This window comes from Sciurus vulgaris (assembly GCF_902686455.1).
Source record: "Sciurus vulgaris genome assembly, chromosome: 9".
NCBI lineage: Eukaryota > Metazoa > Chordata > Mammalia > Rodentia > Sciuridae > Sciurus > Sciurus vulgaris.
Genome location: NC_136469.1, coordinates 102,099,977 through 102,127,098, shown reverse-complemented (window position 1 = coordinate 102,127,098; position 27,122 = coordinate 102,099,977). Strand labels below are relative to the sequence as shown.

General features: G+C 35.5%; 1 protein-coding gene across 1 annotated transcript; it reads right to left on the bottom strand.

The window, feature by feature from the left end:
* Positions 1 to 179: 179 nt before the first annotated feature.
* On the bottom strand, positions 180 to 27,122 carry NMU (neuromedin U). The gene is made up of 10 exons (XM_079153789.1): positions 26,788 to 27,122; positions 20,607 to 20,665; positions 13,902 to 13,949; positions 10,294 to 10,353; positions 8,789 to 8,818; positions 8,643 to 8,693; positions 6,831 to 6,905; positions 3,783 to 3,836; positions 2,075 to 2,114; positions 180 to 405 (listed from the first exon to the last, which is right to left on the bottom strand). Exons 1-9 carry the CDS (start codon positions 26,897 to 26,899, stop codon positions 2,079 to 2,081), a joined length of 525 nt encoding a protein of 174 aa, XP_079009915.1. The 5' UTR covers positions 26,900 to 27,122; the 3' UTR covers positions 180 to 405; positions 2,075 to 2,078.

The window sequence follows — 27,122 nt, the reverse complement described above, 5'->3', positions numbered from 1 at the left end:
CACATTCTAAGATAGTTAGCTATTGGGCATTCTGGTAGAGTTGGTGTTTTTGTTACTGAAAAAATCCAAATGTGATAAGTTAAAAATAGCTTATTCAACTCTCTGTGTGACTTTAATAAAATGTAAAAAAAACTCCAGTACGTCAAAGACTGCAAGCATCCAAGGAACAACACCAACTTACAGCTTTATTATAACTATTTATCACTTTAACACTAAGAAAAAATACTTTAATATGCTTTATTTTCAACAAATCAAACATTTACAACCTCAACTTTTACTGAGAATGTTTACAATACAGGACTTTTCAACAGAGTTAACTTAGGAAGGACTGTTTTTGAGAAGAAAGCAAAATGTCATTACATTTTTTATTCCATAGCATTGTTTCTGTGAAAAATTAGTGGGCATCTGTAAAAAAGAAAAAGAAAAAATAAATTAGATTCAAGTGTAAATGAGCATGTGAATCCATATATATGATGTTTGTTTGAATTTCTATAATTATACTGTCAGAGTATAATAACATGGTGTCTGAGATATTTTCCAGCTGTTCTTCAGTTTGTATATTTTTTACTGTTATCAGTTAATATTTCTCTGATGAGAGATATTTGTTTTGCCCTCTTTCTAGATTAGGTTAGGCTAAATAGCCTTTTTTTTTTTTTTAAGAATCAGATTAGGCTAAATAGCCTTTTTTTTTTTTTTTTTAAAGAATCAGATTTTTGCTGTGCCTATCAATTTTTCTACTTTGCCATCTTTTAATTTCTTGTTTTTCTGAGATTCGTCTTGCTATTCTTTCTTGACTTATTGAGTTAAATCCTTCATTTATTAATTCTTCCTTGCTTAGGCCTTGAAATTTCCACTAAACAGGGAAATTTCCTATTTAGCCTAAGATCTACTATATAGTATTTTCATTATCTTTTCCCCCTAGATATTGTGTGATTTGGGTGTCAGTATGTTCTTCAGGTAGAAATTATGTGTTTTAGTTTTTTTTTTTTTTGAAAAAATATTAAGAACTTTAATATACGTAAGCTAAGTATATTAAGGGCTGATATAAATGAAATATTAGCAAAAATATGTTCAGGAAAGAACCTGAATTTGCTATTGCATAAATTTAGTAGGATATACTTATATTTCTGTGCTATAAATTTATCAATCTGCATTTTAGCTTGATTTCAAAATTTATAGTATAATAAAGTATATGACCAGGTATGCTGGCACATGCCTATCATCCCAGGGACATAGGAGGCTGAGGCAGGAGGATTGCAAGTTCTAAGCCAACCTGGACAACTTAGTGAGACCCTGTCTCAAAATAACAAGCTAAGACAAAAGAAAAAAAAATTAAAATAAACAAAAAAAGACTGGGACTGTAGCTCAGTGCCCTGAGTAAAATCCCCAGTAAGTCCTCCTCATAGATATTGGGATTAGCATATTCGTTAATTTATGAGGCCAGTCACCAGCCACTGGCCCTGCATGTTTAATGAATAGGTTAATCCCACCAGCTACTGGCTACTGAGTTTCTACTGTGTGCTTAGCACTGAGGTAGGAACTCTGGAAGTACCAAAGTAGAAGTTATGTTCTTATGTCTTTCCATATTTTCTTAATTGCCTAGAAACCATTATATCACAAGCTTTTATAAAGATTCTTTGAATATAAGTTATTTGGACGATGGAAGTACATTCAGTCTGTAAATCCTGGGCCGTCATGGTGAACACTGACTATCGCAGTAAGAAGGCCATCCCTGGCGTGATACTACTTTCACAATAACATATGACAAGGTTGATGTCTCCAAAGTCAAGGATGATGATTACCATTGTGGTTCCATCTGAAGAATATTATGGACAAAACAAATCTGGACCTTAAATACTGGTATTTTCCATCACATAAAACCCTCATTGCCCATATAATTGTAGCATTTGTATGGAATATTAGTGTACACATACAATCAAATAATAGAAATATATTGAACATAATTTGTCAATATTTGAAACCAACAGAAAATTTCAAATTAGGTAGAATCGTGAAACACCGCCATTTCATTTTATTTATTTATTTACTTATTTATTTTTTTAAAAACACATACCATTTTAAATGAAACCTGCTGACCTTCTTCCATTGCGTGGCTGAAAAATAGCAAATTAGAAATATATCAGTGAAACTAAAGCTGGAAGCTAATATTCATAGAATATTGATATACCATAATGAAATAAAGGAAGGTTTATTTAATGTACATCAGAATCATCTGGACTGCTTTTGACAATGCAAAAATGGGACATCTGTGGCTGGGGATATAGCTCAATTGGTAGAGTGCTTGCCTCACAAGTACAAGGCCCTGGGTTCAATCCCCAGCACCACACACACACACACACACACACACACACACACACACACACACACAAAAGGGACATCTGGATTCCATAACTGTAGTTTCTGATTTAGTAAGCCTGAGGTGGGTCCCAAATTTGTATTTCCAACAAATTCTAAGGTGCTGTTAAAGCTACTGAGGACTACAATAAATTACATGCTTTTTGATTTTGCTTATTTCCTTGATGGTGCCAAAATTTTAGAAGAAATGTTCTGAAATTTAATTTGATATGAACCAAAATTAACTTACTGAAGTCACGGTTATTTAGTATTATGTTTTCCTACTGCCAATCTCCTTCATCTAATCCATTCTCCCAATTTGCTATTAGAATTATTTTCCAAAATACAAATCTTACCCTATGGCCTCCCCTTAGCTTTCAAGTAAAATTGAAATTTTTCAACTAAATATTTCATCAAGCAATTTCTGTTGATTCTGCAGAAATCAGCTCATGAAGATGTCTCTGTATCTCCTCACTTTCCAACTTAAGTGTTTTTTTACTCCACATCTCCCAGACTGAAGATGCATTTAACACAATGAAGTCAGCTTTCCATATATGAACCATATCCAAAAATATTTGTTGCAAAAACTGCATCTGTAGTAAACACATATTGAATTGGTTTTCTTGTCATTATTCCCTAAGCAATATAACAACATTTTCCACTGCATTTGCATTTACAAAGTGCTATAAGTTATCTAGTGGTGATTTATAACACATAAGAAGATGTGCTAGGGTTGGATACTAAAGAATGACTTTATTTTGTATTTGTTTACTTATCTATTTCCTCTAGTAGATTATAAACTCTTAGGGTGTGGGAATTGAATCCTATTTTTATTCTCATGCATTGGTACAATGCTCATTTGCAGTAGAAGTACAATAATACTTGTTGAATGAATTAATTAAAATTTTCTGGTAATGTATTAAGGAGCAAATATTTCAGAAAGTGTAGCTGCTTAGAAAGAAACCCACATTTCATACACAAATGTGGACATACAAAATGAGAAATGCAATCACAGTTTTTTTCTACATGAAGTCTTTATTGTAGTTGAGTCTTTGAATTTTAAAAATTTGTGAAAGTAGTCAGAACTCTTCCAATCTACTGCATCAAAAGTTTAGCAAATGATTCCTTGGAACTTAAGGAATAATGTGTCTCTAAGACATTCATATCCTATAAATGAAATATTATAGAATTAAATTATCAAGTAGGTGAATGTCACTTGAGGTATTTACAACTATGAGTAGTAAAGCAGAGAAAAGATCAGAGGCGTTGTGGTAGAGAAGCAATAAGGACTGACAGAACTGAATGTCAGACTGTAACGTCTAATGTCAAATACCGACACACTTTTAAACTTATAAGTTAATTAAATGCATGAGAAGTATTTTTAATTTTTATATTAGTTGATTTTTAAAAGTGCAGCATGTGCATACCCTAAATAAAAAGTATCCTTTACTTCGACTTGCAAAAGGACTTTGGAATTCTTCCTGTAAGAGAAGAGGAGCACATTACAAATCAAATAACACTAAAAATAAGTGAAAACTCTTCTAAAGAGTATAGTAAAGCTCAAAGTTACTTTATTATAAACAAACAAAGAGCATTAAGGACTTGAGTAAATAATTAATACCAGTAGAGAATCATATTTATTCCCAAAATTGTTCAACAACTAGCAGTATCATCAAAATACTATATTTAAAAAATATTTCTCATATCAACATAACACATTCCTTTTTCAGGAATTTTGTCACTTATACATGTATTATCAGTAGGTGGAAAGATAACTGTCAGGCATATCATTATTAATTATATTTAAAATATCCTTTCACCATTTTGTTAGAATAAAATAATTTCTTTTAAATATATATTATTGTAATCCCAGCTACTTGGGAGGATAGGGCAGGACAATCACAAGCACAAGGCCAGCCTGGCAACATATCAAGACCCTGTCTCAAAAAAATAAAAATAAAGAAATAAACATATAAAATAAAATATGTATTGTATGCATTTTATGTGTACCAGGAAAAATATAAACAAGAATTGTGACAAAACCAAAAAATGTAAGCCAGAATCATGTTAAAACAATATTTCTATAGGAATGTAGATTGAAATTGAGGGACAATTTTGGTAAACCATGTTTATTCAACGATATTTCAGAAGAGATTTTCCTAATTGAATTATTCGTACAGAATGGTAGTTAAAAAAATAGGAGCAAATGAATTATTCATAAAGAGTATGTTTTGTAGTGTTTCTTTTCTTAAACATGTCCTTTTAAACTTCATGGAAAAAACTTTAAATTTGTGGTTTTCATAAAAGCTTGTAGCTTCCTGTTTGCATTAACAATTATTTACTATAAAAGTATTATCAGAATGACAATTATCATAAAATTTATCAATTAAGACCTTTTTCAAATATTCTGTAATATAAGTAAATCATATTCTTAAATTATAATAAATGGTTCTGATATGTATTTAAATTCTGAAATCACTGATTTATAATAAATGCATCTTAAATTCTCAATGTTTGAATTCAATTCTCAATCTTTACTGTAACCCCCCAAAACTACTCAAGACTGAAAAATTAATATTTAAGAATACATACATAACTATTTATTTAGTTCCCTACATGAGAAAAGTTCTTGTGAATACAAAGAGAAAAAAGATAGAACAAATTAAAATGCATCAAATATTTAAAACTTTCGAATGTAAAAATCATACAGTTTTTTTTGTCTTTTCATGGAGATAGGGCAAAATTTGGGAGATAGGGATAAAGAAGTGAGGATGGCAACCAAAATTCAAGAAAAGTGTTTGAATGCATTAAAATCTGAAAATTCATTTTCTTCAAAAATTCAAACTATTTCATTATCAAAAACCTATACATTAGGTGACTTAGGCAGTATAGTTAACACTATTGCAATTGTGTTTTTAACTCATCACTTACATTCCTTACTATTATAGGTCTCCAGGAATCTTGACTTGCTGCAAAACACTTTTAGGATTTATCATTTGTCTGACTGTATAGAATATTCAGAGTTCACGTCTTCAGCCTGTTGTCTGGACGTATAGATGGGCTGAACCAGCCATAGCACTAAATGTTTATCTTTGGATGTGTAAATAAAAACACTGAGGTAAAGTTGTTAAATTAATAATTGTTGGTTATATTAAGAAACTGGATCTATAAATTGAAATTATACACTATTTCTAAGTTAAGCAAACATTTTGGGAAAGAAAAGTTAATTTAAAAAGCATATTTTATTTTTGAGGAAGTCTAATGACAACTGTCTTTTTTTCATTCTGGAAAATCTAAAATTTGAAGGAGCTACTACATTCTCTCTTACATTTCTCTTTCAAATTAGCAGCAGATGCTGCACTTGATGGAAGCCTATGACTAAAATGTGAAGAATTTAGAGAGGAAATTGTGATCACAAGGATAAATTTTGAGATCTTAGCTTGCTACACTGATTATTTTTAAAGTATTTGAAGACTTTGGTTAACATTTTAAGAAGAATCAATGTAAATTTGGTATTGAAATTAGAGAAAATTCAACCTAAATTCAACTTTTAAAAATAAAGTATATAGTTTAACAATAAAATAGCCAAAATATCCAAGGTTAAATTATAAACAGAAAATCATAATGAAAAAAATATTTGCCTAGATTAAAGTTCAGGGGCAGTGCCATCTGTCTTTCTAGTCTGATGTGGGGGAACTCCTTTATTCTAAGTTGTTTCCCTTCTATAAACTAAAATAACAGTACTTGTGTAAGTACTAACAGAATCCCCAAAAGACTAAGTGAAATCATATAAAGTGAAAATTATAATATTTTGCCACACATAAGCCATTACTTAAAAATATTATCTATGAACTTTCAGCTCCAGATGAAATCAACTGTGAATATCATTGAAAATTTTAAGATTCTTCTTAAATGATAATTAAAAACTCCACAGTTTCTAGTTAAGAATATGTTAACTCCGTTATAGTCATCTTACACATAGGATTTAGGTCATCTTTTTGTTAACTGTGGGAAAAAAACCCAAAATGTACATTCAGTTTGTGATCTGCCTATTTCATAATTCCTACTCCTACCAACATTTAACACTTGGACAGTGTGCTGTTCTAGCTATTTGCCAATACAAATGCAAAGGACAGCAAATTTTCTTCTGTTTCTTCTTCTATTCCTAAAGACTAGACATCACAGTGTCCTTTCCTACGCCAAGAACAGCTTTTCTCACTTGGAGGGCCATGAAGGAAACATAAAGCCAGATTTCCTGATGTTGGGAGCTTGGGTCAGAAGGAGCAGATCACGGGTGAGCCAGGGGTTGAAGAATTCTCTCCTTCCCCAGCGTGAACGCGCCTCCGCACACAGGTGCTGGGACTCTGGCTAGCCCGGCGTTAGTGTGCGGCTCATCCTGAACAAAAGCATTTCATAAACCACTGCACTGGGAATTCACAGAGTGGCAAAGCAAACATGCAGTGGGTGTTACATACGTCCACTTTGAATCTCTTCATTCTTCTCTCATGCAGTTGAGGAACGAGCTGCAGCAACGGATGCACGACAGATGACTGAGAGGACATGAACACACACGATGAGCACAGGGCTTCTCCGCATTGGGCATACAGAAGGTTTCCTGCTTTGCTTTGTTTTTGTTTTTGTTTTTGTTTTACTGACTCTACTTGCCCCAGAACTGCCCCCACCCCAATAAAAAAGGATATTAAAGATGTTATCTATGACAGCTCTTTGTAAGCACTTCAAAGAACTGGGGTGAAAAAGCCAAGAGATGGAATAAGATTTTTATTATTATTTGAAGAAGCAGTTTCCTGAGGGCCTCGGTTCTGTCCTCAGCTGCCAAGTAAAACCCCTCACTGCATCTTTGGGAGGCGAAAAGCCATCTGTTGGCTTCTAGACTTACTCAAAATAATTTGGTCCAGATGAAATCAACTTGTGAATATCAGTTTCCCATTATAAGCATGTTTATTTGGAAGATTATACTATACACTTATCTAGTAACCTCCTTTTATGAATTACGTATTTAAAATGGAAACATATGGAGCAAGACAACTGGGGACATGAAAATGACAATGTGTTGTTGATAGTGAAAAATGGGGCTAAGATATATTTTCTTAAAAGGTAAAGATGCCAAGCAGAAGACAATGAAAACACAGCTGAGCCATAGTTATCTGATATGGTTGCATTTTTTCTAAGGTATGGGTTGATTTGAGCCTTCTGACTAATATTAAATTTATGAAATGGATTACCGTAAGCCCTATATATGGCTATTTGTTCATGCAATCAACTTGTATTAGGTGTACAGCCAGTCTAATCTAACTTTCAAGTGCTCATATATCAGAATATTCCATGCAATAAACACTTAAAACTGAGCTTAAGTTTATAGTTAGCCTTTGAAACGCCAAAATAAACTGATTACTACTGCGTGTGTGTGTGGTGCTGGGGATCCAACTCAGGGTCTCACTCATGCAAGGGCTCTGCCACTGAGCTATCCCCAGCCCCATCCAGCTTTTTAAAAAATCCATGCATGTAAAAAGTAAAACTACCATGGAAAACACGCAAGTTTGAATTGAACTGATTTCATGCTACTGGTTTCTGGAAAAACTTTGTAAATTCTCCCATTAAATGCCTAATTATTGATAAGGAATAAGGATTATAGATATAGAAGAGGATTATTTCTAGTTATATTTAATTATTTTGATTTTTGATCCTCTTTTAAAATAATTCTTAAAAAGCTTTGGATAAAACTATTTTTCCTTGCACTAATTGCCATTCAAAATAATGTTTTATCTATTTCTTTTCTTGCTTTTTTTTCCCCCCATGCTGTAAATTCCATGAAGGCAAGGATTTCCTTTTTAAATGTTGTTTTGTTTACTGCTATATTTCTAGACTTAGAATTGTGCTGAGCACATAGTTGTTACTCACTAAATAATTGAATGAATGAATGAACAAATGAATATAATGTACATGTAGTTGTTGACATAGAAATCAAATGTATAATAAATTCTGACTTCTATTCTCACCAACAGAATAAACTTTTAAAGTAAAAAATCTGAAATTGGGGGTTGGGACTGTAGCTTAGTGGTAGAGCACTTGCTAACGTGGGCTAAGGCACTGGGTTTCATCCTCAGCACCACATAAAAATAAATAAATAAAATAAAGGACAATCTACAATTTAAAAATATTTTTTAAAAAATCTGAATTTTGATCAAGTTATATTAGATAAACTGCAAAAGCAGATGCTTTCTTTTAACTAATACTAATGACTAATAATAAGTAGTTCTCCAACTTACCACAACATTTGAATTGCCCAACTTTTGTGTCTTCGAATAATGAAATAAGAACTGTTTAAAGAAAAAAACAGTAAGTAATGCATAAAAGGTCAGTGGATTTTTTAAAATTGTTTTCTAATTATAAATATTTATAAAAATCACCTTACCCGCTTAGCATTATCTTTTTCATCTTGTTCCTATTGAAAAAAAAATATAATCATTATCTTACTTTAAAATTTATAATATGCTACTCAATTATACCATATACTTTTTAAAAAACATGATGTACATTACATATAAAATATGAGACTGAAATAAGTATTAGTTACTCTAAAAATAAATAAAAATAATACTGTTCATAAATAAAAATGTGAACAGCAATCCTTACAACATCATCCACAGGAGTGAAAAACTGGAAACATCCTACATGTTCAACATGGTAGAATGGGAAATTATGATATAATTACCCGATGGAATATCCAGAGAAAAGGACCAAGCAAATCACATCAAAATACTTGTCATTGTTATGACTGAATAATAAGATGATGAGTTATCTTAGTTTCTTCTATAAGCTTTTCTACAATCTTCTCCCCCTCTGAAAGTCTGTTTTTAAGAGTCATAAAATTTCTTTTTCTTTGTTGTTGTTTTTTCTTGTTTTTTCTTTTAATACCAGAGGAAGAGGTTGGATACACACCTTTGTCATTTCATCTATCTTTATTAGAAAAAATGTCAATTAAGTTTTTGGGAAAATGTCACCACTAAAAATAATAGATAATATACAGTTGTGTCTAAAGTTTCAGAAAACATTCAAACCATCAAGGTTTCCTTCTTTGAATTATTGTATACAGAAGGGATAGAGATTAGAGTGTACCAATGTTCACAGGTTAAGTTAGAGTTACTCATGAAAAATACAATTTTAAACTCAAGACTTTTACCTTTAATACAATAGTTTTAAAATAATTTCATCCCTTTCCTAAGATGTAGAAGAGAAAATGAGATATAGTGTTTATGCTTATTCAAGTTCCTATCTATCTTCTCTTAGGACAAAAAGTTCTCCCAGACTGATTTAAATCATTTATATAAGAAAGTAGGACATGAAAGTAAGATTATGATTTTCAAACTGACTTTGACAATGTGACTTGCCATTTTGCTATTTTTGCTTTTTTCCTCTTGTTTTTTGATAGTTCTGGGGATGAACCCAAGACTTCATGCATGGTAGGCAAGTGTTCTACCCGCTGAGCTACACCCCCAACTCTGCTTTTGCATTCCTAGCATCCTACTCTCTACAAAGTACAATTTCCTAACCTCTGAGCCATAAGACATTTTTGGCAGCTTAGAAAGATGCATCTGGTCTCCAATTATAGTATGAGTCAGGGAGAAAAATACAGCCAATATGACCACAAATTTCTCCCATCAGACTGGAATACATTTTATAATTGAGGGAGGCACATAATTTCTCAATTAGATGATTCTAAACTCCATTAACATGACCCTAAATTATCAGACATGAGAGAAACTGAAGTATTTTTTTCTTATCCAAAAATCAATGTTTCCTCTTCTAGTTCTTCTAGGCATACTTCCAAAATGGGCAAACTTTGTTCTAGAGGAATTCCAAGAATATTTTAGGCAATGTTTCTTTTGCCTAAAAACCAAAACACTATTTCAACCTTACCCGAGGCTTTGGTAGAATTCCCATCAGCATAAAGCAAAACTCCTTCAATGCAGCGGATGCCTAAGGAAATGAGAAAATATATCTGTTGGCACAGGGTTTGCACAGAAGATGTAACTCAGAATGTTAGGAGTACAAGAATATTCTACTCCCCAGTAAAGAATTCTTGCTGTGGACCACTGAAACTCTATTGGAATCCCTTGATTTGTCTCATAACAAAAACTTCAGTATTAAAAGTAAAACCTTCCTTCTAACCAGACCCAAACAAAAAAAAAAAAAAATAAAATAAAAGAAGAAGAAGAAGAAGAAGAAAGAAAGAAAAAGAACATACACTGATTAAGGCCTCCGCTGTGGTCCAGTTACATAGTTCTCAGCACTTCCTATCATGAAACGCTATGACTAAGAGTAAGGAGGGCAGTGCCAAATAGGGATTAGTCTGCCCAGCTTGTAGCAAAGTGCATCTACATGCCAAAGTCATGAGCCTTGCTGAATATTACTCATTATTGGCTAATTTGAAAATCCTGCAATTGCTCTCAAACAATGGGAACTGCAGGAGAAGCAGCCATGTGTGGTGCCCTTAATCTGAGTACCACCCTTCCAGCTTGCTGAGTGCACTCCCCAGGATCAGGTTTGTCAAAGCATTTGGGTTCAGAAGTAGGGCAGGGCTCTTTGTGGTTAGCAGCCAGCTGGGTGTGGTAAGGAGCAGCTCAAATGGACAAGCAGGGGCAAAACCTGCACTGCGCAGGATCTAGCACAGTAGTGCCATGAAACAATTGATTGCTTAATAAATGCATTTTGGAAGTAATGAAGAGCTGGGACAGTCAGGGGCAATATAATTAGTGGTTAAAAGTGTGAGCTACGGATGTGGGCAGCCCCTAACTCTAAAGCACTGCAAATTCCATTTCTATTCTTAATAGCTGTGTTGCAGTGGGTCAGTTACCTAATCTCTCCAAACTTCAGTTTCTTCAGCCAGAAATCGGGGATGACATCACTGCAGACAGTTCCCGGAAGGATTAAAGGTGAGTAAAATTCTTAGGTTTGATTTACAGCTACAGTTATTCTCAATTTAGAAGATATGTAAGAAGTTGTTAACAGCCGCCAATATTCTCACCCCCGGAACAACAGCACACGCCTAACATGGCTGGTTGTGGTTACAGACACAGTGAGAGTCATGACACAGTGTCTCTGTGTGTCCTTGGCATCAGAGGCCTGCTTTTCTCTTCATTTGTTTGCCTGCCATTCAAGTTGTTAGGATATTTATTAATAATGTAAAATGGTTTATGTTTATATAGTGTTTCAATAAATTACAAACACTTTCATATACATAGTTTGCACCTGTCCTTAAAACACCAGAGTGAGGTACACTGGACAGGAATGGTTATTCTCATGGATAGAGGAAGTGGGTATTCCTGTGCTGTATTGGCACTGTCTATTAAACCTGTAGTTCAGAGCTAATGTTTCCCATCCCCACACCACCCCACCCCCAAGTACTGGATTGAATCCAGGGCCTCAGGCAAGCTAGGCAAGTGCTCTACCACTGAGCTACAGCCCCAGCCAGGGCAGTTGGGAGCCAAACAAGAGAAAATGTGGAGTGTGAACACTGATACTTCCTTTCTCACTTGTTCCCTTTCAGGTTACCCATGAAATCTGGAAATAAAATCCCTAAGGCACCTTTTATGGTCCGTGTGGAAATAATGCAAAATAAAAAACAGTAAAATGAAAATATTTGGACATGAAAAGTAAATTTACATATGTAAGCTGTTTCTCCTTAGAAAACGGTTTCTAGGTCAGATGAGGCTTGGCAATAAGACTGAATTTGACTGAAAGGTTTAAAAACAAATGCATTTGCTCTAGTTCCCCTTTATAAGAACCATTATTCTCAAACATTCTTCATGAGCAGTGGAACACACATGCCTATAATCCCAGTGGCTCGGGAGGCTGAGGCAGGAGGAGCAGGAGTTCAAAGCCAGCCTCAACAGAAGCAAGGCACTAAGCATCTCAGTGAGACCTTGTCTCTTAAATAAAATACTAAATAGGACTGGGGATGTAGCTCAGAGGTTGAGTGCCCCTGAGTTCAATTCCTGGTACTCAAAAAAAAAATTTTTTTTTTTTTTTTTACTATTTTAATCTTAATTTATGGACCTTAAAGATCTTTTGTTTTTCTATTTGGCAAAACCACTTTAAAGCATTGTTCAGATAATCAATAAGTAATAAAATGAGGTGAAAATTAATGATGTTTTAAAAATACACCAAAGTACATTACAATTTGCACTATAAATGTAAGACTAGAGTAGCTAATTTACTAAGCTCTTCTTACACAGAACTGAAACCAATAAAAAGTTGGTTTGTCTTGACCAAAATGAGTGCTTTGAAATTCACCTTCCTGGTACTTCAAATATAAAAATGATTCTGAAGATGTTTCTGAATTTTACATACAATACGAAAGCCTATATGCTAACATCCATCTCATGTTATACATCTGTCTACATTCTTTGGGTAACGCTCTTGGGTTCAATCCCCATTATGCATACCCCCTCCCAAAAAAAAAAAAAGAAAAAAAAAAAAAGAGGAAAAAAAAAAAAAAGAAAAAGAATAAAATGTCATCTACTGTGATCCTAATCTTGCTTTACCATCTAATCCTCTAACTTCCTGCAGGTGATCCTCCGTAGCCTGGGGCCTGGGTAGAAATAGGCAAAATACAGCACTTCATAAGGCTATTTTCTACACCAGTCAGGACAGCTATCTTCAGGGACTGAATGAATGACAGCCTGGGCCCCTTGGCAGGACTATGTAGGAAGTTTGTACCAGAAACATACTAGACTCTGTCCAGGAGGGCAGTGAGAGGTACTAAGAAAGTCAAGACAATTAGATGAACTCTCCTCTCTCTGCACTCAGACATGAATCTTCAGGCAGGAACAGCACATCCAGCACAGATCATGTAAAAAGGATTCACTTATTTCCCTCCTGTTTCCATGTAGAGAAGCTAGACTATCCCTCTAGGCCTCTGTCTGCAACCCATGCTTAACTCCCAGGGAAGAGGAGCAAGCTGTCTGATGGGTGAATTGGGAAGGGGATTCATGTTCAGCCTTTATGTTGGGGGAACCAGAGCTTTGGCTGGTGTCAGCTCTGAGGTTCAGAATCTGACTCTGAGAACCACAGCCTGAGACTTGCAGGCAAATTTACATCTTGGGACAAACACACTTGGCACTACATCTAAAACCACATTCAAATTGAGTTTTCAGTTAGAATGATTTTACTTTGATTTCCATAAGTCTGACTCATAAAAAGTTTATCAATAGGTTTCAAACTCAACTGGGGGATAGAATTTTAGCCCTCCAATACAGTAAGACAGTGTTTTAAATTTAACACAGATTTTGATGCTGACATTAGCATTCTCATTTGACATTCAATAATTCCCCAAATGTACATTATCCATACATCTAGTTTAGAGATAAAAGCACATAGTACTGATTATTACCTGCAGATGATGTAATAATACCTAATATGTTGACATGTTTTGATGAGTCCATAAAAGCCCAAAGACAGAAGTAGAGAATTTCAACACTGTATAAATGCCTACCTTGTTACCAAACACCTGCAATTGAAATTACCTGAGTCTGGGAATCAACAGACAGAAAAGATGAACAAGCATCGTATATCTGTAGAAAACAAAAATGTCAGTTATATCCTGGAAACAGAGAGAAAGGAGCAGAAAACAGACTTTACAAAGTCAAGTTACATACAGGACAGGAATCAAAGTTCTAAGGTAACTTAGGATACTGGATATGGAAAACAGAAGTCCCTAAAACTTGATGCAGCAAGTCCTGGAATTAGGATTTGCCCAAGTTTCACTCCCAGCCACAGGGTATACAGCCCTGTAGTTGATAGGGCTCATCAGAAAGTATAAAGATGCCTCAAACACTGAGGGCAAGAACTTCTGGTTCGGCCTGGAAAATGCAAGAAGTAACTGAAGAATGGCCTCAAAATTGAACATCCTTTGTTACTGTTCCTTATTACACACGGATCCAATGTCCCCTAAAACTTAACATGATAATTGCATGCTGCATGGCATGCGGGACGTACTCTTAGGACCACACAAACAATTCACCCATTCTGTACCATGAAACCAGCCCTAGATAAGAGTTCTATTTTATAACAAATATTTATTGAACTATGGTTGACAACAAGCTGTTCTCAGCTTTTATTATAAAGAGAAATTTGTGAGACTTTAAATTGTAGTTTAAGAGATTTATAGTAATTAAAAAAAAACATACTGAGAAGTTAAGCACTAAGCTGGATTTCAGAAGTTGTTTATGGTACTTATGTCTTGGGTGACCTTTTCAGATGGCACTGGAAAAAATGGCACGGATTCTTGTGAGTCTGAAATGATTCAGGTTGAGTCCAGTGTATGGCACAACATTCCAGAGGCCCCTTTCCTTCCCAGAGTCCTTTGTTGATCAGTTTAACTTAATTTGGACTCTCACACCAAATTGAAAGGAGGCAGATTATTACACTTTTCAGTCATAATTTCTCAAACTCCTTACTGTTGCCAATTTGACCATGTCTCAAAATATGTTTTTCTAATACAGAGACTAACAAGGTGTAAGACATACAGAAAAACTTAAGCGTATGTCCCCCTCCTTTCTTTCCTCATAGAACTTCTCATCTTTTCTATATATCAAAGATATTTGGGGAATATTTGGAATGTTTGGATGTCCATCTTCCATGACATACAAACCCAGAATCATGGATACAAGGGGACACACACACAAGATAAACTTCTTGAGGCAAGGTCAAAATGACTTGCTCAGAATAAGTGTCCACTAAAAATTCATCAATTAAGTTGAATATTCCAAAAATAAAAATAAAAAGAAGTCAATTGGGAAGGAAAACCCAAAAGATATTCTTTTAAGCGTGGAATTAAACCTTAATACACTGCCTTCAGATACATGGTCTTTGCTTTAGTTTGATAGGAGGAAGTTGTTCCTCCAGGAATGTTCGTGGTGCAGGAGTATCTGAAGACCTTAGAAATTCAGGGGAATGTTGTCCATTCAAAAGCCAGGCTGCCCCATCTCTGTGAGGTAGTCTGTATCCAAGAACAGTGAACCCTTGAACCTCAGTTCTAATGAATCAGTGCATCGATGTTGCTTGAGTAAAAACATCAGAATTCCTAAAAACCTAATTAATCAAATTAGGAAGTCATTGCAAAGCTTTCCAGTCTTTGTTCTTATTTCTTTGAAAGGTACAGCGATATTGCTTGCCCACCTTCCATTTGGATAAGCATTTCTTCATTTCACTTAGCTTATGACTCTAAGGGTTTCAAGTGCCACTAACTGCTTTTGAGAACACTGTAAAGATCATTGGTGAAGCTATTTGAAAATGGTTCAGTCTCTGTATAAGGTCAGAAAAGTATGTTTTATAGCTCTATACTTTTTAAAACCTCCAGCAGAAAAACTAACCATATGTTCTCAGCATCTTCTTTAAATATCTTTTTCTATACAATAATTTATAGTGTTGTAAACACAAAGTGTCCTTCCAGCAATATTGTCTAAAATATTTTCCAATGATTTTCCATGAAAACAGATGATTTCAAGTAAAATCAAATGTTTCTTCTGTATTATACATTATTATCTGTGGTCTCAATTATTCTTTATCTTTTTTTATATTTCTCTACCAAGGCAGAGACCATCATAAAAGGCTTGGTGAATTTCCATATTCTTAAAGACTGTTTAGGACTAGGAGTTTATTCTCTATCTTGCTTTTTCCCTTATGTATTTTGGCGTGGCCTAAGTACAAAGGATGTTCTCCCCAGTTCATAGCTCATTATCATTATTAGCCTTGTTTCAGTATTTATTATTTCAGTATTTTGATTTACTCCCATCCCATCCTTCCATAGGCAGGTCTTCAGTTATTTATGTGTATCTTCTAAATGTATGGTATTTTCTTTCTTTCAATTTTCACTTAACACTATACTTCGGGATCTATCCATGGTGCTGGGTGTACAACTAGTCTGTTGCTTTTAACTGGTGTACAGGACTTTATAACATGTGTCCATCATACATTACCTATCTACTCCCCAGGGATGGATAGCTGGATTCTAATTCCTTCCACTACAAACAAAGCTGCAACCAACCTCCTTGTAGAATTGTATGTCTGCTGCATATCTTCAGCCTTTGTATCCAGAAGAGAGAATGCTAGATCATGGGGGTATTAAGACTGCTTTTCAGATGGTTCCACCAGTGAACAAGCCTCCTGACCAGCAATGCTTGCGGGTTTGTATACGTCACATCCCTGTGTACATGTGTCATTAAAGATTTCTAATTTTTGCTAGTCTAATGAGTAGAAAATAACACTGTTGTTCTAATTTTCATTTATTTGTTATGAATGAGTTTGAGCATCTCTCTAGATGTCTATGGAGCTCTAGGGCTTCCTTGTTTGTAAACTCTCTGTCCTTTGTTTTTCTTTTGGATCCCATCTTTATCCAGTTGATTTGATGGTGATTCTTGAGTAGTCTAGAGAAGCAATTCTTTATCAGTTGGAGTATTTATTGTCTGTATTTTCCTTCAAAAGCTCTTACTTTTTTCCAGAGTCCCTTATTGAAAGAAATCTTTCCTCTTAATGTAATTAAATTTATTATCTTCTTGGCCTTATACTCTATATTTAAATTTTTATTTAAGAAATCTTTCCTGATCTAGCTCACAAAGATATTTCCTATAATATCTTTTATTAACTCTACAATTTGCCTATATTTAGGTATTTTATCCACATGAATCTCATCTTTGTACAGGGTGTTAATTTTACTTGTTTCCATACCTGTGAGCCAATTTTTCAACCCTCATTATCGAAACAAACCTTTCTTTCTCCCACTGAGTTCTGGCGTCACTTTGTTGTAGGTTAGGTTTACATGTGTGTGACTTTCTGACTTAACCTGGGTTCTGCCCAGAAACAGTCCTTGAGATAAGGATGTGCATGCAAGGAGATAATTTGGGAGGTGATCCATGAAGCACTGGTAGAAGAGTGGAGAAGCAAAACAGGGAATAAGAGGAATCCAGTAAAGGGCATGTTAGTGAGCAGGTTTCCACAGTAACTGGGGCCTAATCTGTTCAGGGGACTCTGACAGTCAGTGTAGAACACCTCAGAGTAAGTCCAAATGAGGGGGTGAGACAGCTAAGGTATTTATCTACCCATTGAGGGCTGTTCTCAGTGGCTGGGGGCACTTCTGGTCACCTGAGTACAGGCAGGGCAGGCAGACGCACAGATGGCTGTAATTAGAAACTAAGTTTGGCGAACCCTGGGATGGTGAATGCCAGCGGGATGTGGCAGGGTACTGATGGTGACTGCTGTGTTCTCCAAGCCTCATCTCCATGTCATTAGTTCACTTCTTTGTTCTTGTGACCTTGCCTTACCTTTCTTATTACTGCAGCTTTACATTATGTCTTGACAATCTGTTAGGGAAAGTTCCTACTTTGAGCTCTTTGAATTTAAAATGCCCTTAGCTATTTGTACGTCTTTATTTTTTTTAAATCAACTTTAAATTTAGAGTTGCTTTTTATTTATTTATTTATTTGTTTGTTTGTTTGTTTGTTTGTTTATTTATTTATATATTTATTTTGTGGTGTTGGGGATCAAACCCAGGGCCTTGCATGCTAGGCAAGCACTTTACCACTGAGCTATACTCCCAGCCCCTTATGAGTTTCTTAAGAAACCTAAATGGAATTATTCTGATTGGAATTGAGTTGACTTTATGGGATTTACACTGATTAATTTGGGGAGATTTGATATTTTTATTATACTAAATTAGAAACAATGCCACCCCATATATGCACATCATCATTTATTTCCTTTATTAGAATTGATTTTGTTCTGCATAAATTTACTGCATAATTTGGTTAGGTTAATTTCTAAATACTTACAGTTTTGTTGCCATTGTGAATGATACACAGTTGTTTCTCAGTATCTTTAGGGGATTGGTTCTAGAAACCTCCAAAGACACCAAAATCTGTGAATGTTCAAATCCTTTTATAAAATGGTGAAATATTTGCACATAATCTATACACACCATCTTGTATAATTTAAGTCATCTCTAGATTACAATACCAAATACAATGTAAATGCTATGTAAATAGTTGTTACATTGTCTTGTTTAGGGAGTCATGACAAGAAAAAAGTCTGTATATGGTAAAGGAAGATCCAATATTTTCTCCAATTATTTTTGATTGATGGTTCATTGAATCTGTAGCTGCAGAACTCACAGATTTGCAGAGCCAACTATAATATTTTAAATGATATTGTCACCTTCTCCTAGTGAAAAGAAACATTCTTGGCTCTTTTTTTTTTTTTCCTTCTTCGTGTCTTTTTTTGTTTTGTTTTGTTTTGTTTTGTGATATGGGGATTGAACCCAGCACCTTATGCATGCTAGCCAAACACTCTACTACTCAGCTATACCCCCAGCTCTTTCTAAGATTAAATTTGGAGACAGGGTTGAGACAGTCTCACCAAGTTGCCAAGGCTAGCCTTGAACTCGTCATCCTCCTGTGTCAGTTTCCTGAATATCTGGGATTATAAGCATGTGCCACCATGCCTGCCTCTTGATTCTTGTATATTGGTATCATATCCCCAAATCTTCTGCACTCTTAGATTAGTTGTAATAGCCGGAGAGCAAGTAATTTAGTAATTTAATTCATCACAACTATAGACTAAAGGAGAAAAAAGCATATTGTTTCTCTTCAGTTAACAGAAGGTACCTGATTAAGTTCAAACTTCATTTGGAATTTTCAAAACTTAGTGAGATAGGAAAAGAAGTGAACTCCTTAACTAAATAAAACTCTGTTCAGATTCTAGAGCAAACTTTTTGCTTTATGGAGAAGATTTAGATACATTGACTGTGTAAGACAGTGCACAGAGCATGGCCAATGAAGTGAGGAAAGTGTTTCTTCAGAGTTTTTCATACACTACGGAACCTTTTTTTGGCATCAGATATTTTTCTAAGAATTTATCCATTTCCTCTAAATTTTCAAAATTATTGCCATATAACTATCTATAATACTTATTCTTGGTAATAGTTTTACTGAGATATAATCTACATACCATACAATTTACCCATTTTAAATGTTCTATTAATAGCTTTTAGTGTATTACTGAAATGTCCAACTATCACCATAATCAATTGTCCATAATACTTAATTTTTTAAAAGTCTCCAGTGTTCTTGATTGTCTACTCTTTTCAGTCTATAACTTGTTTATCTCCATTTTTTTTTTTTTTTTCGTCTTAGGCTCTAGCTAAAACAGTAGTTGGAGAGAAATTGTAGATATTATGTATAGTATATTTTAACACATGTGCTAATAACATGTGTTAGTGTACAAATCTAGAATTTTTTTTCATTCAGTTCTAAGTATTTTGTAATTTCATTTTTACCCCAGGATTATTTAACAAAGTGCTACTTATTTTCCAAACACATGGGATATTCCAGTTATACATTCATTATTAATTTTTTGTTTTATGGTATTATGGTTAGAAAATATTTAAAACAGATCCCTTCTTATTTATGAAATCTTCCTTTCTGTTCTAACATACGTTCTATTTTTTTAATGCTCCAAGTATTTTCAATAGGAATGTGCACACTATCCAGTGTAAGTTTTTAACAGTTCAAATTTATTTATTTATTTATTAGGTTTTTGATACATACACTGCCTGTTATCTACTTTACTTATCAGTGACTGAGAGGGATATGTTAAAATTTCCAACAATTGTTGATTTACCTTTTTAAAAAAATTGGGGTGGTATTTGTAGTACATGTTAATAATGGCTGTAACTTCTTGTCTGTTATTCTTTTATCAGCATATAAAATCTCTAGTTGTGTGTTATGATAGTTTTTTCATTTGAATTCTATTTTGTTAGATATTAAGGCTACTACTCCAATTTTCTTCCAGTTCATATTTGCTTGGTACATAATTTTTCACCATTTTATACTTAGCCTGTTTTTTTTGTTGTTGTTGTTTCCCTATTTTAAGTGTGACTCTTATAGATAATTATTTAACAATATTGAAAAAAATTCAAAATGGAAAATCTCTGTTTTTTTAAGTGATGTATTTTAGCACATTCACATTTATTATAGTTGCCTTATTTTAGGACTTAGTTTCTTATTACTCTACCATTTACTATAGTGATTGCTCCTTTCCATCTTTTCTTTAATTAAAGCAATACTTTTCTTATATCGGAATGTTGGTAAAATCATAGTTGTCTCAAAACTCAATTACATTTTTTCATTTTACCGTAAATATTACGAAGGGTAATTTGCATAAGAATAATTCTTTACCTCATTCCACAGTTGTAGTTCTTCTGCAGGCTGTAATCCTTGAGGAAATATTGGAGAACCTAAAAGTCAAGTTATATCCACATGTTAATTTTAAAGTATTTCTTTTAAAACTAAATATCCATATATAATTACCTTTCAGATGTTCTCATTTTTTTTTTTGGGGGGGTGCTGGGGATCGAATCCAGGGCAGATGCTCTCATTTTTACTGTATATTACTAACCAACTACTTCAATTAGATAGTTCAGCATTCAACTTTACATAAGAATACATAAAATAAACCTTAATAATACTATAAAGATATTATTCTCAAGAATGAATTACTTATATGTCTACATAAAACTTGTATTTGAATGTTCAGAGCAGCATTATTCATACTACCCCAAAAGTAGAAACAGTCTAAATGTTCATCAACAGGGAGAAAAATAAACAAAATATGGTATTTCCTTTTTTAGCTTTAATATTTTATTAGATTTGATAAATGATCAAGCTTTTAACATAATTCTGATTATGCAGCATCTACCAAATTTAAAATATCCAGTGATATTTTAAATGGTATTATAAATATACATATACTCAATTTTTAAAAAGGAATCCAGCAAAACATAAAGAAAAGTTTTTTTGATTCATGGTACACAAATGGGGTACAACTGTTGTTTCTCTGTTGTACATGAAGTAGAGTCATACCACTTGCATAATCATACATGTACACAGAGTAATGATGTTTGTCTCATTCTATTATCTTTCTTTCCCCCTGCCTCCTCCCCACCCCTCATTTCCCTCCACACAATCCATCCTTCCTCCATTCTTCTCTTACCTTCACCACCCCTCCGCCCCGTTATATATCAGAGAAATCATTCAGCCTTTGGTTTTGGGGGATTGGCTTATTTCACTTAGCATGATATTCTCCAACTCCATCCATTTGCCTGCAAATGGTATAATTTTATTCTTCTTTATGGCTGAATAATATTCCATTGTGGATATATACCACAGTTTCTTTAGCCATTCATCTATTGAAGGTTGGTTCTACCAACCATCTAGGTTGGTTCCACAATCTAGCTATTGTGAATTGAGCTGCTATAAACATTGATGTAGCTGCATCACTAGTCTGCTGATTTCAAGTCCTTTGGGTATAGGCCAAGCAGTTTGATAGCTGGGTCAAATGGTGGCTCCATTCCAAGTTTTCTAAGGAATCTTCATACTGCTTTCCAGAGTCGCTGCATCAATTTGCAACCCCTCCAGCAATGCATGAGTGTACCTTTTCCCCCACATCCTTGCCAACACCTATTTTTGCTTGTAAAATATGGTATTTCTATACCATGCAATCCTCTTTGGCGATAAGAAGGAACGAACTATGATATATACAGCATGAATGAACCTCAGAAACATTATGCTGTCAAATAAGCTCTTTGAAAGAAATCAAATAGCACATGATTTCATTTATATGAAATATCCAGAAAAGTTTATATCTATAATCAGACAAAGACTGGTGGTTGCCTGGTGCTAGGAGTGGGGAGGGGATTAACTGCAAATGTATGTAACTAATCTTTAGGGGTGATGGAAACATTCTAAAATTGCTTTTCCAAGATAACTGTACAACTTTTTAAGTCTATTAAAACATCACTCAATTATATACTTAAAACTGGTGAATTTTATGGTATATAAATTATATCACAATACAAGTCTTTTTTAAAAGCATTACTTGTAAGATAAAAAAGCATTATTTGTTAAATCCTTAATTATTATCGAAACAAAACATTACCCAGCTTACATCCTCTAAAATAACATTTTCTCTATATGTTTGATTTTCTAATTCATACTATACAAATTATAAATACTATCTCAATGTTTCAATTTTTACTAATTTAAATATAATTAGTTTTTATTGTCTTATATGTATACATTTATCTTTCCTAAAACAAGAAAACATCCTGTAGTAAAATAAAACAATTTTTTTTTCTTCAATAGTACTGTGTACCACACCCAGGGCACTTCACCACTGAGCTGTATCCCCAGCTCTTTTTCCATTTTTTACTTTGAGACAGGGTCTCACTAAATAGCCCAGACTGGCCTTGATCTTGTGATCCTCCTGCCTCAGCCTCCTGAGTAGCTGGAATTACAGGCCTGTGCCACCACACCCAGCTAAATTTCTTTTCAGAGATTTAAAATGTAGCAAGATTAAATACATAAAAAAGCAGTCTTCTGGCCTATGTATTCACAGGGTTTTTCTATATTTGAAAATATACTGTACTACAGCTTATAGTAGTTTATAAGTAAACTATAAAATAGTTTGACTATAAAATAATCTTAAAAAAAGAACTTTAAAAACACAAATACTAACATTACACCTATTAACATTGATCATTTATTTGATGCCTGATGCTATACTAAGTATTTCAAATGTCCTTTAATTTTCATATCAACTTTTCAAGATAGATGATATTATTATTTCCATTTTAAGTTGAGGAAATGAAAGAAAGGTTAAATAATTTGCCTACGGCCACCTAAAATAGACACGTAGCAGAGGCGGATTTCAAATACAATCTGGCTAACCACAGACCCTGAGAGCAATCTCCCCCCACCAGTTCTACCACTTTGTAGTCATATCTTACCTTGAGTTTTTACAAGTTTTTACTATTTCATTTACATTCTAATAATATTAATAACAGTGACTAATTATACTTTATATGGTACCGAGTATTAGAAATAACCTACAGAGGTCATGGAGTCCATAGCAAAGAGTTAATTTATTTCAGGACCTGACTGAATCCATTTTCATGGAACAACTCTTTAAAGTAGGTAAATAATCTTACATATTTCTCAATAATAAATTTCCCACAAATCCAAAGTAACAGTTGTCTGGTGAATCATATTCTGATCTTTTTAAGGCACTAGTATTCCTATGGCCGAACCCAAACATACAGAGAAATTTTTCTTTACCTTTTTCTTTTTTTTAGAATTATTTTTCCTTTGTCTTTTTGTTAACTAGAATTGATATGATTTCCCTCCCAAGATATTAGTCTATGTATTAGTCTGTTTTCCATTGCCATAACAAAATCTTTGAGGCTGGGTAATTTTTAAAGGAAAGAGGCTCTTTCAGCTCACAGCTTACAGTTTTGGAAGCTAAAGGTTCAAGATCACATGGCTCTATCAATTCAGCCCCTTCCGAGGGTCTCCTGGCAGATGGGAGAGTCTGCAAGAGTGTCACATGGTAAGAGAGGAAGCCCAAGAGAGCAGAAAGAGGCCAATGGTCAGTCTTGGCTTTTTTTTTTTTTTTTTTTTTTTTTAAATCACTCTCTCTGTAACTGAAGGGAGTCCCATGAGAACTACCTTAATCTCTTCAAGGGGCAATGTTCCCAATAACCTAACTACCTCCCACTAGACCCCTCCTCTTAAAGTCCCAACACCTCTCAGTACTGCCACACTGGGGGACCAAGATTCCAACCCAAGAACATTTGAGGGACATACTCAAACCATATCACCTTGGATGTGGGCTGTATATAGTACTTTAAAAAAGAATAATTCAGGTCACTTACCATATTTTCACAATGTCACTATCTTCTATATCATAAAAACTGTACTGTTTTTTATGTTTCATTGACATATTTATACTTCAGTCATATCTAGTAAAACAGATCTGATTATTTAAAATATGGTGCCAACTTTCTTTTCTCATTACTGGCCCTTTAGTGCAGAGTTGGAAAATGAGAAATTGTTACTGCTGACTGAATGTTAAGAATTATTCAGTGAGTAGGGACCTAGATAGGAAAAGACATGACTGAATTTAACCTTGACATTTGATCACTTATTGTCAGAGGCATATGCAAGTAATGGTTTGCAGCAGATATCCAAATTGTGGTTTTTAAATAGGAAATTCCCTTCTCTTACTAATGTTCTATGAATGAACTGTTTCTATCCACTAAATCTGTGGCTGGTCCATTCTCTTCACATTGCTATTGTATGTTCTGCTAATTAATTTTGTGCTGAGGATGCTGCATTTATTGACACTTTTATTTTCCCCTGGCTTTGTGACATTTGTTCTGTTGTTTTTAGATATATCCGATTACATTTGCATAATGATCGATCATGGTGGAACTGTCTCCAGGTTTTGCTTATGTATGTCATGTGTCACCCCTCCCACCACCATCGCCTAGGACTCAGGACTAAGGCAGATCACGCTGCCCTCTCCCCAAGGCCCACCCCAGCACATTTTTAGGGACATACAATTAGGTTTTTAGTATTAAGTCAGGTCTGAAGGAGAATGAAGACACAAAGGGGAAGTCTAGAGGGTCTCTAGGTAGCAAAAGAGGCATCTCATCCTTTTGCTTGAAAAATATCGAGGATATTCATGAGACAATTGGTTACCCTGCAGATATACTCTTTTGGAAATAAAACCTGACTCATCCTTTTTAGGAACCAGCTACTTCCTTCCCTAGTTACTGCTCAATTACTGGCAGCCTGAACTGGCCCCTCTGCACAGCAGTTGTCTCCCACAGAGACAAAAAAATCACTGCTAGCACAGAGTATGTAACATGCATGGAAAGCACAGTTTGCTTAAATAACTTTTAAAACTCTACCTGCTATTTTAAGAAGCCAGTGGTTATCATCTTAATTTTTCCAAAAACAAATTTAAAATTGAAAAGGATGAATATTTACCTTGTGGAGATTATGTCATATCACTACTGCTTATGTGGAGATTTAGGTCTAATTAGCTGACATCTAATTGCTTAGATTTCAAAGTTAAACTCCCTTGCTTTTCAAGTCAGGGAGCCCCCCCCCCCCACCCCACTCCCACTCCAATGCCTCAGGAAAGGAGAAAATCAAAATGATAAAATGAGAACAAAAATAAATAGATTAGGAAAATAATAATAGCCTTCGTTTTCCCATCTCTAATTAAGGACTGGGCTGAGCTTGGAAAGATCTCTGTAGTTGTGATTTTAAGTTCCCAACGTTTTGAAAAACGACCACCTTTACCCCACTGGCAGGAGAACAGAGGAAAGCTAAAAGAATCCGGGGCTAAAGAATTTATGGCTGTAACCGGACAGTGGCTGGCACTGAAGGGGCCCCCAGAATTCAGGGATAAATAGTAGTCCCCTAAGGTACCAGGCAAGGTAGTCTTAAGAGAACCAAGGAAGTAGCTGGGCATAGTTGCTGCATGCATGTAATCCCAGCTGCTCAGGAGGCTGAAGCAGGACGATCTCAAGTTCAAAGCTAGCCTCAGCAATTTAGTGAGACCCTCGGTCACTTAGCCTCGGTCTGTCTCAAAATAAAAAATAAAAAGGACTGGGGATGTGGCTCAGTGGTAGAGCACTCCTAAGTTCAACCTCAGTATAATAATAATAATAATAATAATAATAACAACGACAGCAATCATTATTTAATAACAATATTAATTATTATTATTATTTAAAAGAGAATCCGAGAAATGTTCTTTCCACCGGTACCTTTGCACCCTGACACGTCTCCAAAGCTCCATCCTGATCTGCTAGTCCTCTAGGCCAACTTCGGGAAGTCCCTATTATAATCAAACCACATCTGCCACATCACTGGTTTTAGCTGCACACCGCCCTGAAAGCTCCTTTGCACGCTTGCATCTCTACCTTTGCGTGATGAAAAAGTTTCCTGATCTGCTGCCTGCAAATCTGTAACACAGAATCCTCTCTTTTCCCCTCTAACTGTCCCGAATGGGACCTTCTCAGGGTTACCCGAACAGAACGCGAGCTCACTCACCGCAGAGGTTGGGGGCACTACAAGCACCCCTGACTCCGCAAGTGAAGTGTCAAACTCCTGTTTTGCTTCAACCATGGATGCCTCCGATAATTGCAATGAAAGACAAAGCTTTGAATTCTCTCTAATTTAATTTCCGTCACCCTTGGGCCACGGGCTCTAAGTCGCGCCCTTCCAGTCTGCACCATCCGCGACCTGCCCGGCGTCTGGAGATCTTTGCCAGGGCCAGGACACTCTGGAGCGGAGCCACCCCACTGCCCCGCTGCCACGACTCGCGCCTGTCGTCAAGGGCGAGAACCTGTGAGGTCCGCAACAGTAGGGAAGGGTAGGTCCTAGAAGCCAAAAGGAAAAGAGGGCCATGGAACCCAGAGCGAGCGGCGGGGACAGTAATGGAGAGCCGCGAAGAAGCGCGTGGCTGGACGGCGGCGAGGGCCGGGGAGGTTTGGGGCCGTCTTACCTCCGCAGGCGCCCGCGCACCAGGCGAGCAGCAGCAGCCGGAGGAGGAGCGGGGAGACCACAACCACCTGTCCCGGGGATGGCCCGGGGCGGCGGCTTGCTGATCGCGGCATCTTGGCGCTTCAGGGCAGCTCGGAGCTCTGGACTTGGGACTGAGCTGTGCAGCCCCGGTACCCTGGCGATGCCTCCGCGTCCCTGGAGCTCAGCTCGTGGGGCCGACCACTGAACGAGCCTAGCGCGCCACCAACTTTTAAATCTTGTGCACACGTGGGCTTGGGTGGCGTGGTCCCAGCATGTGTCACTTCGCAGCCCGCCGCCCCCGGCCTCCTTCACGTC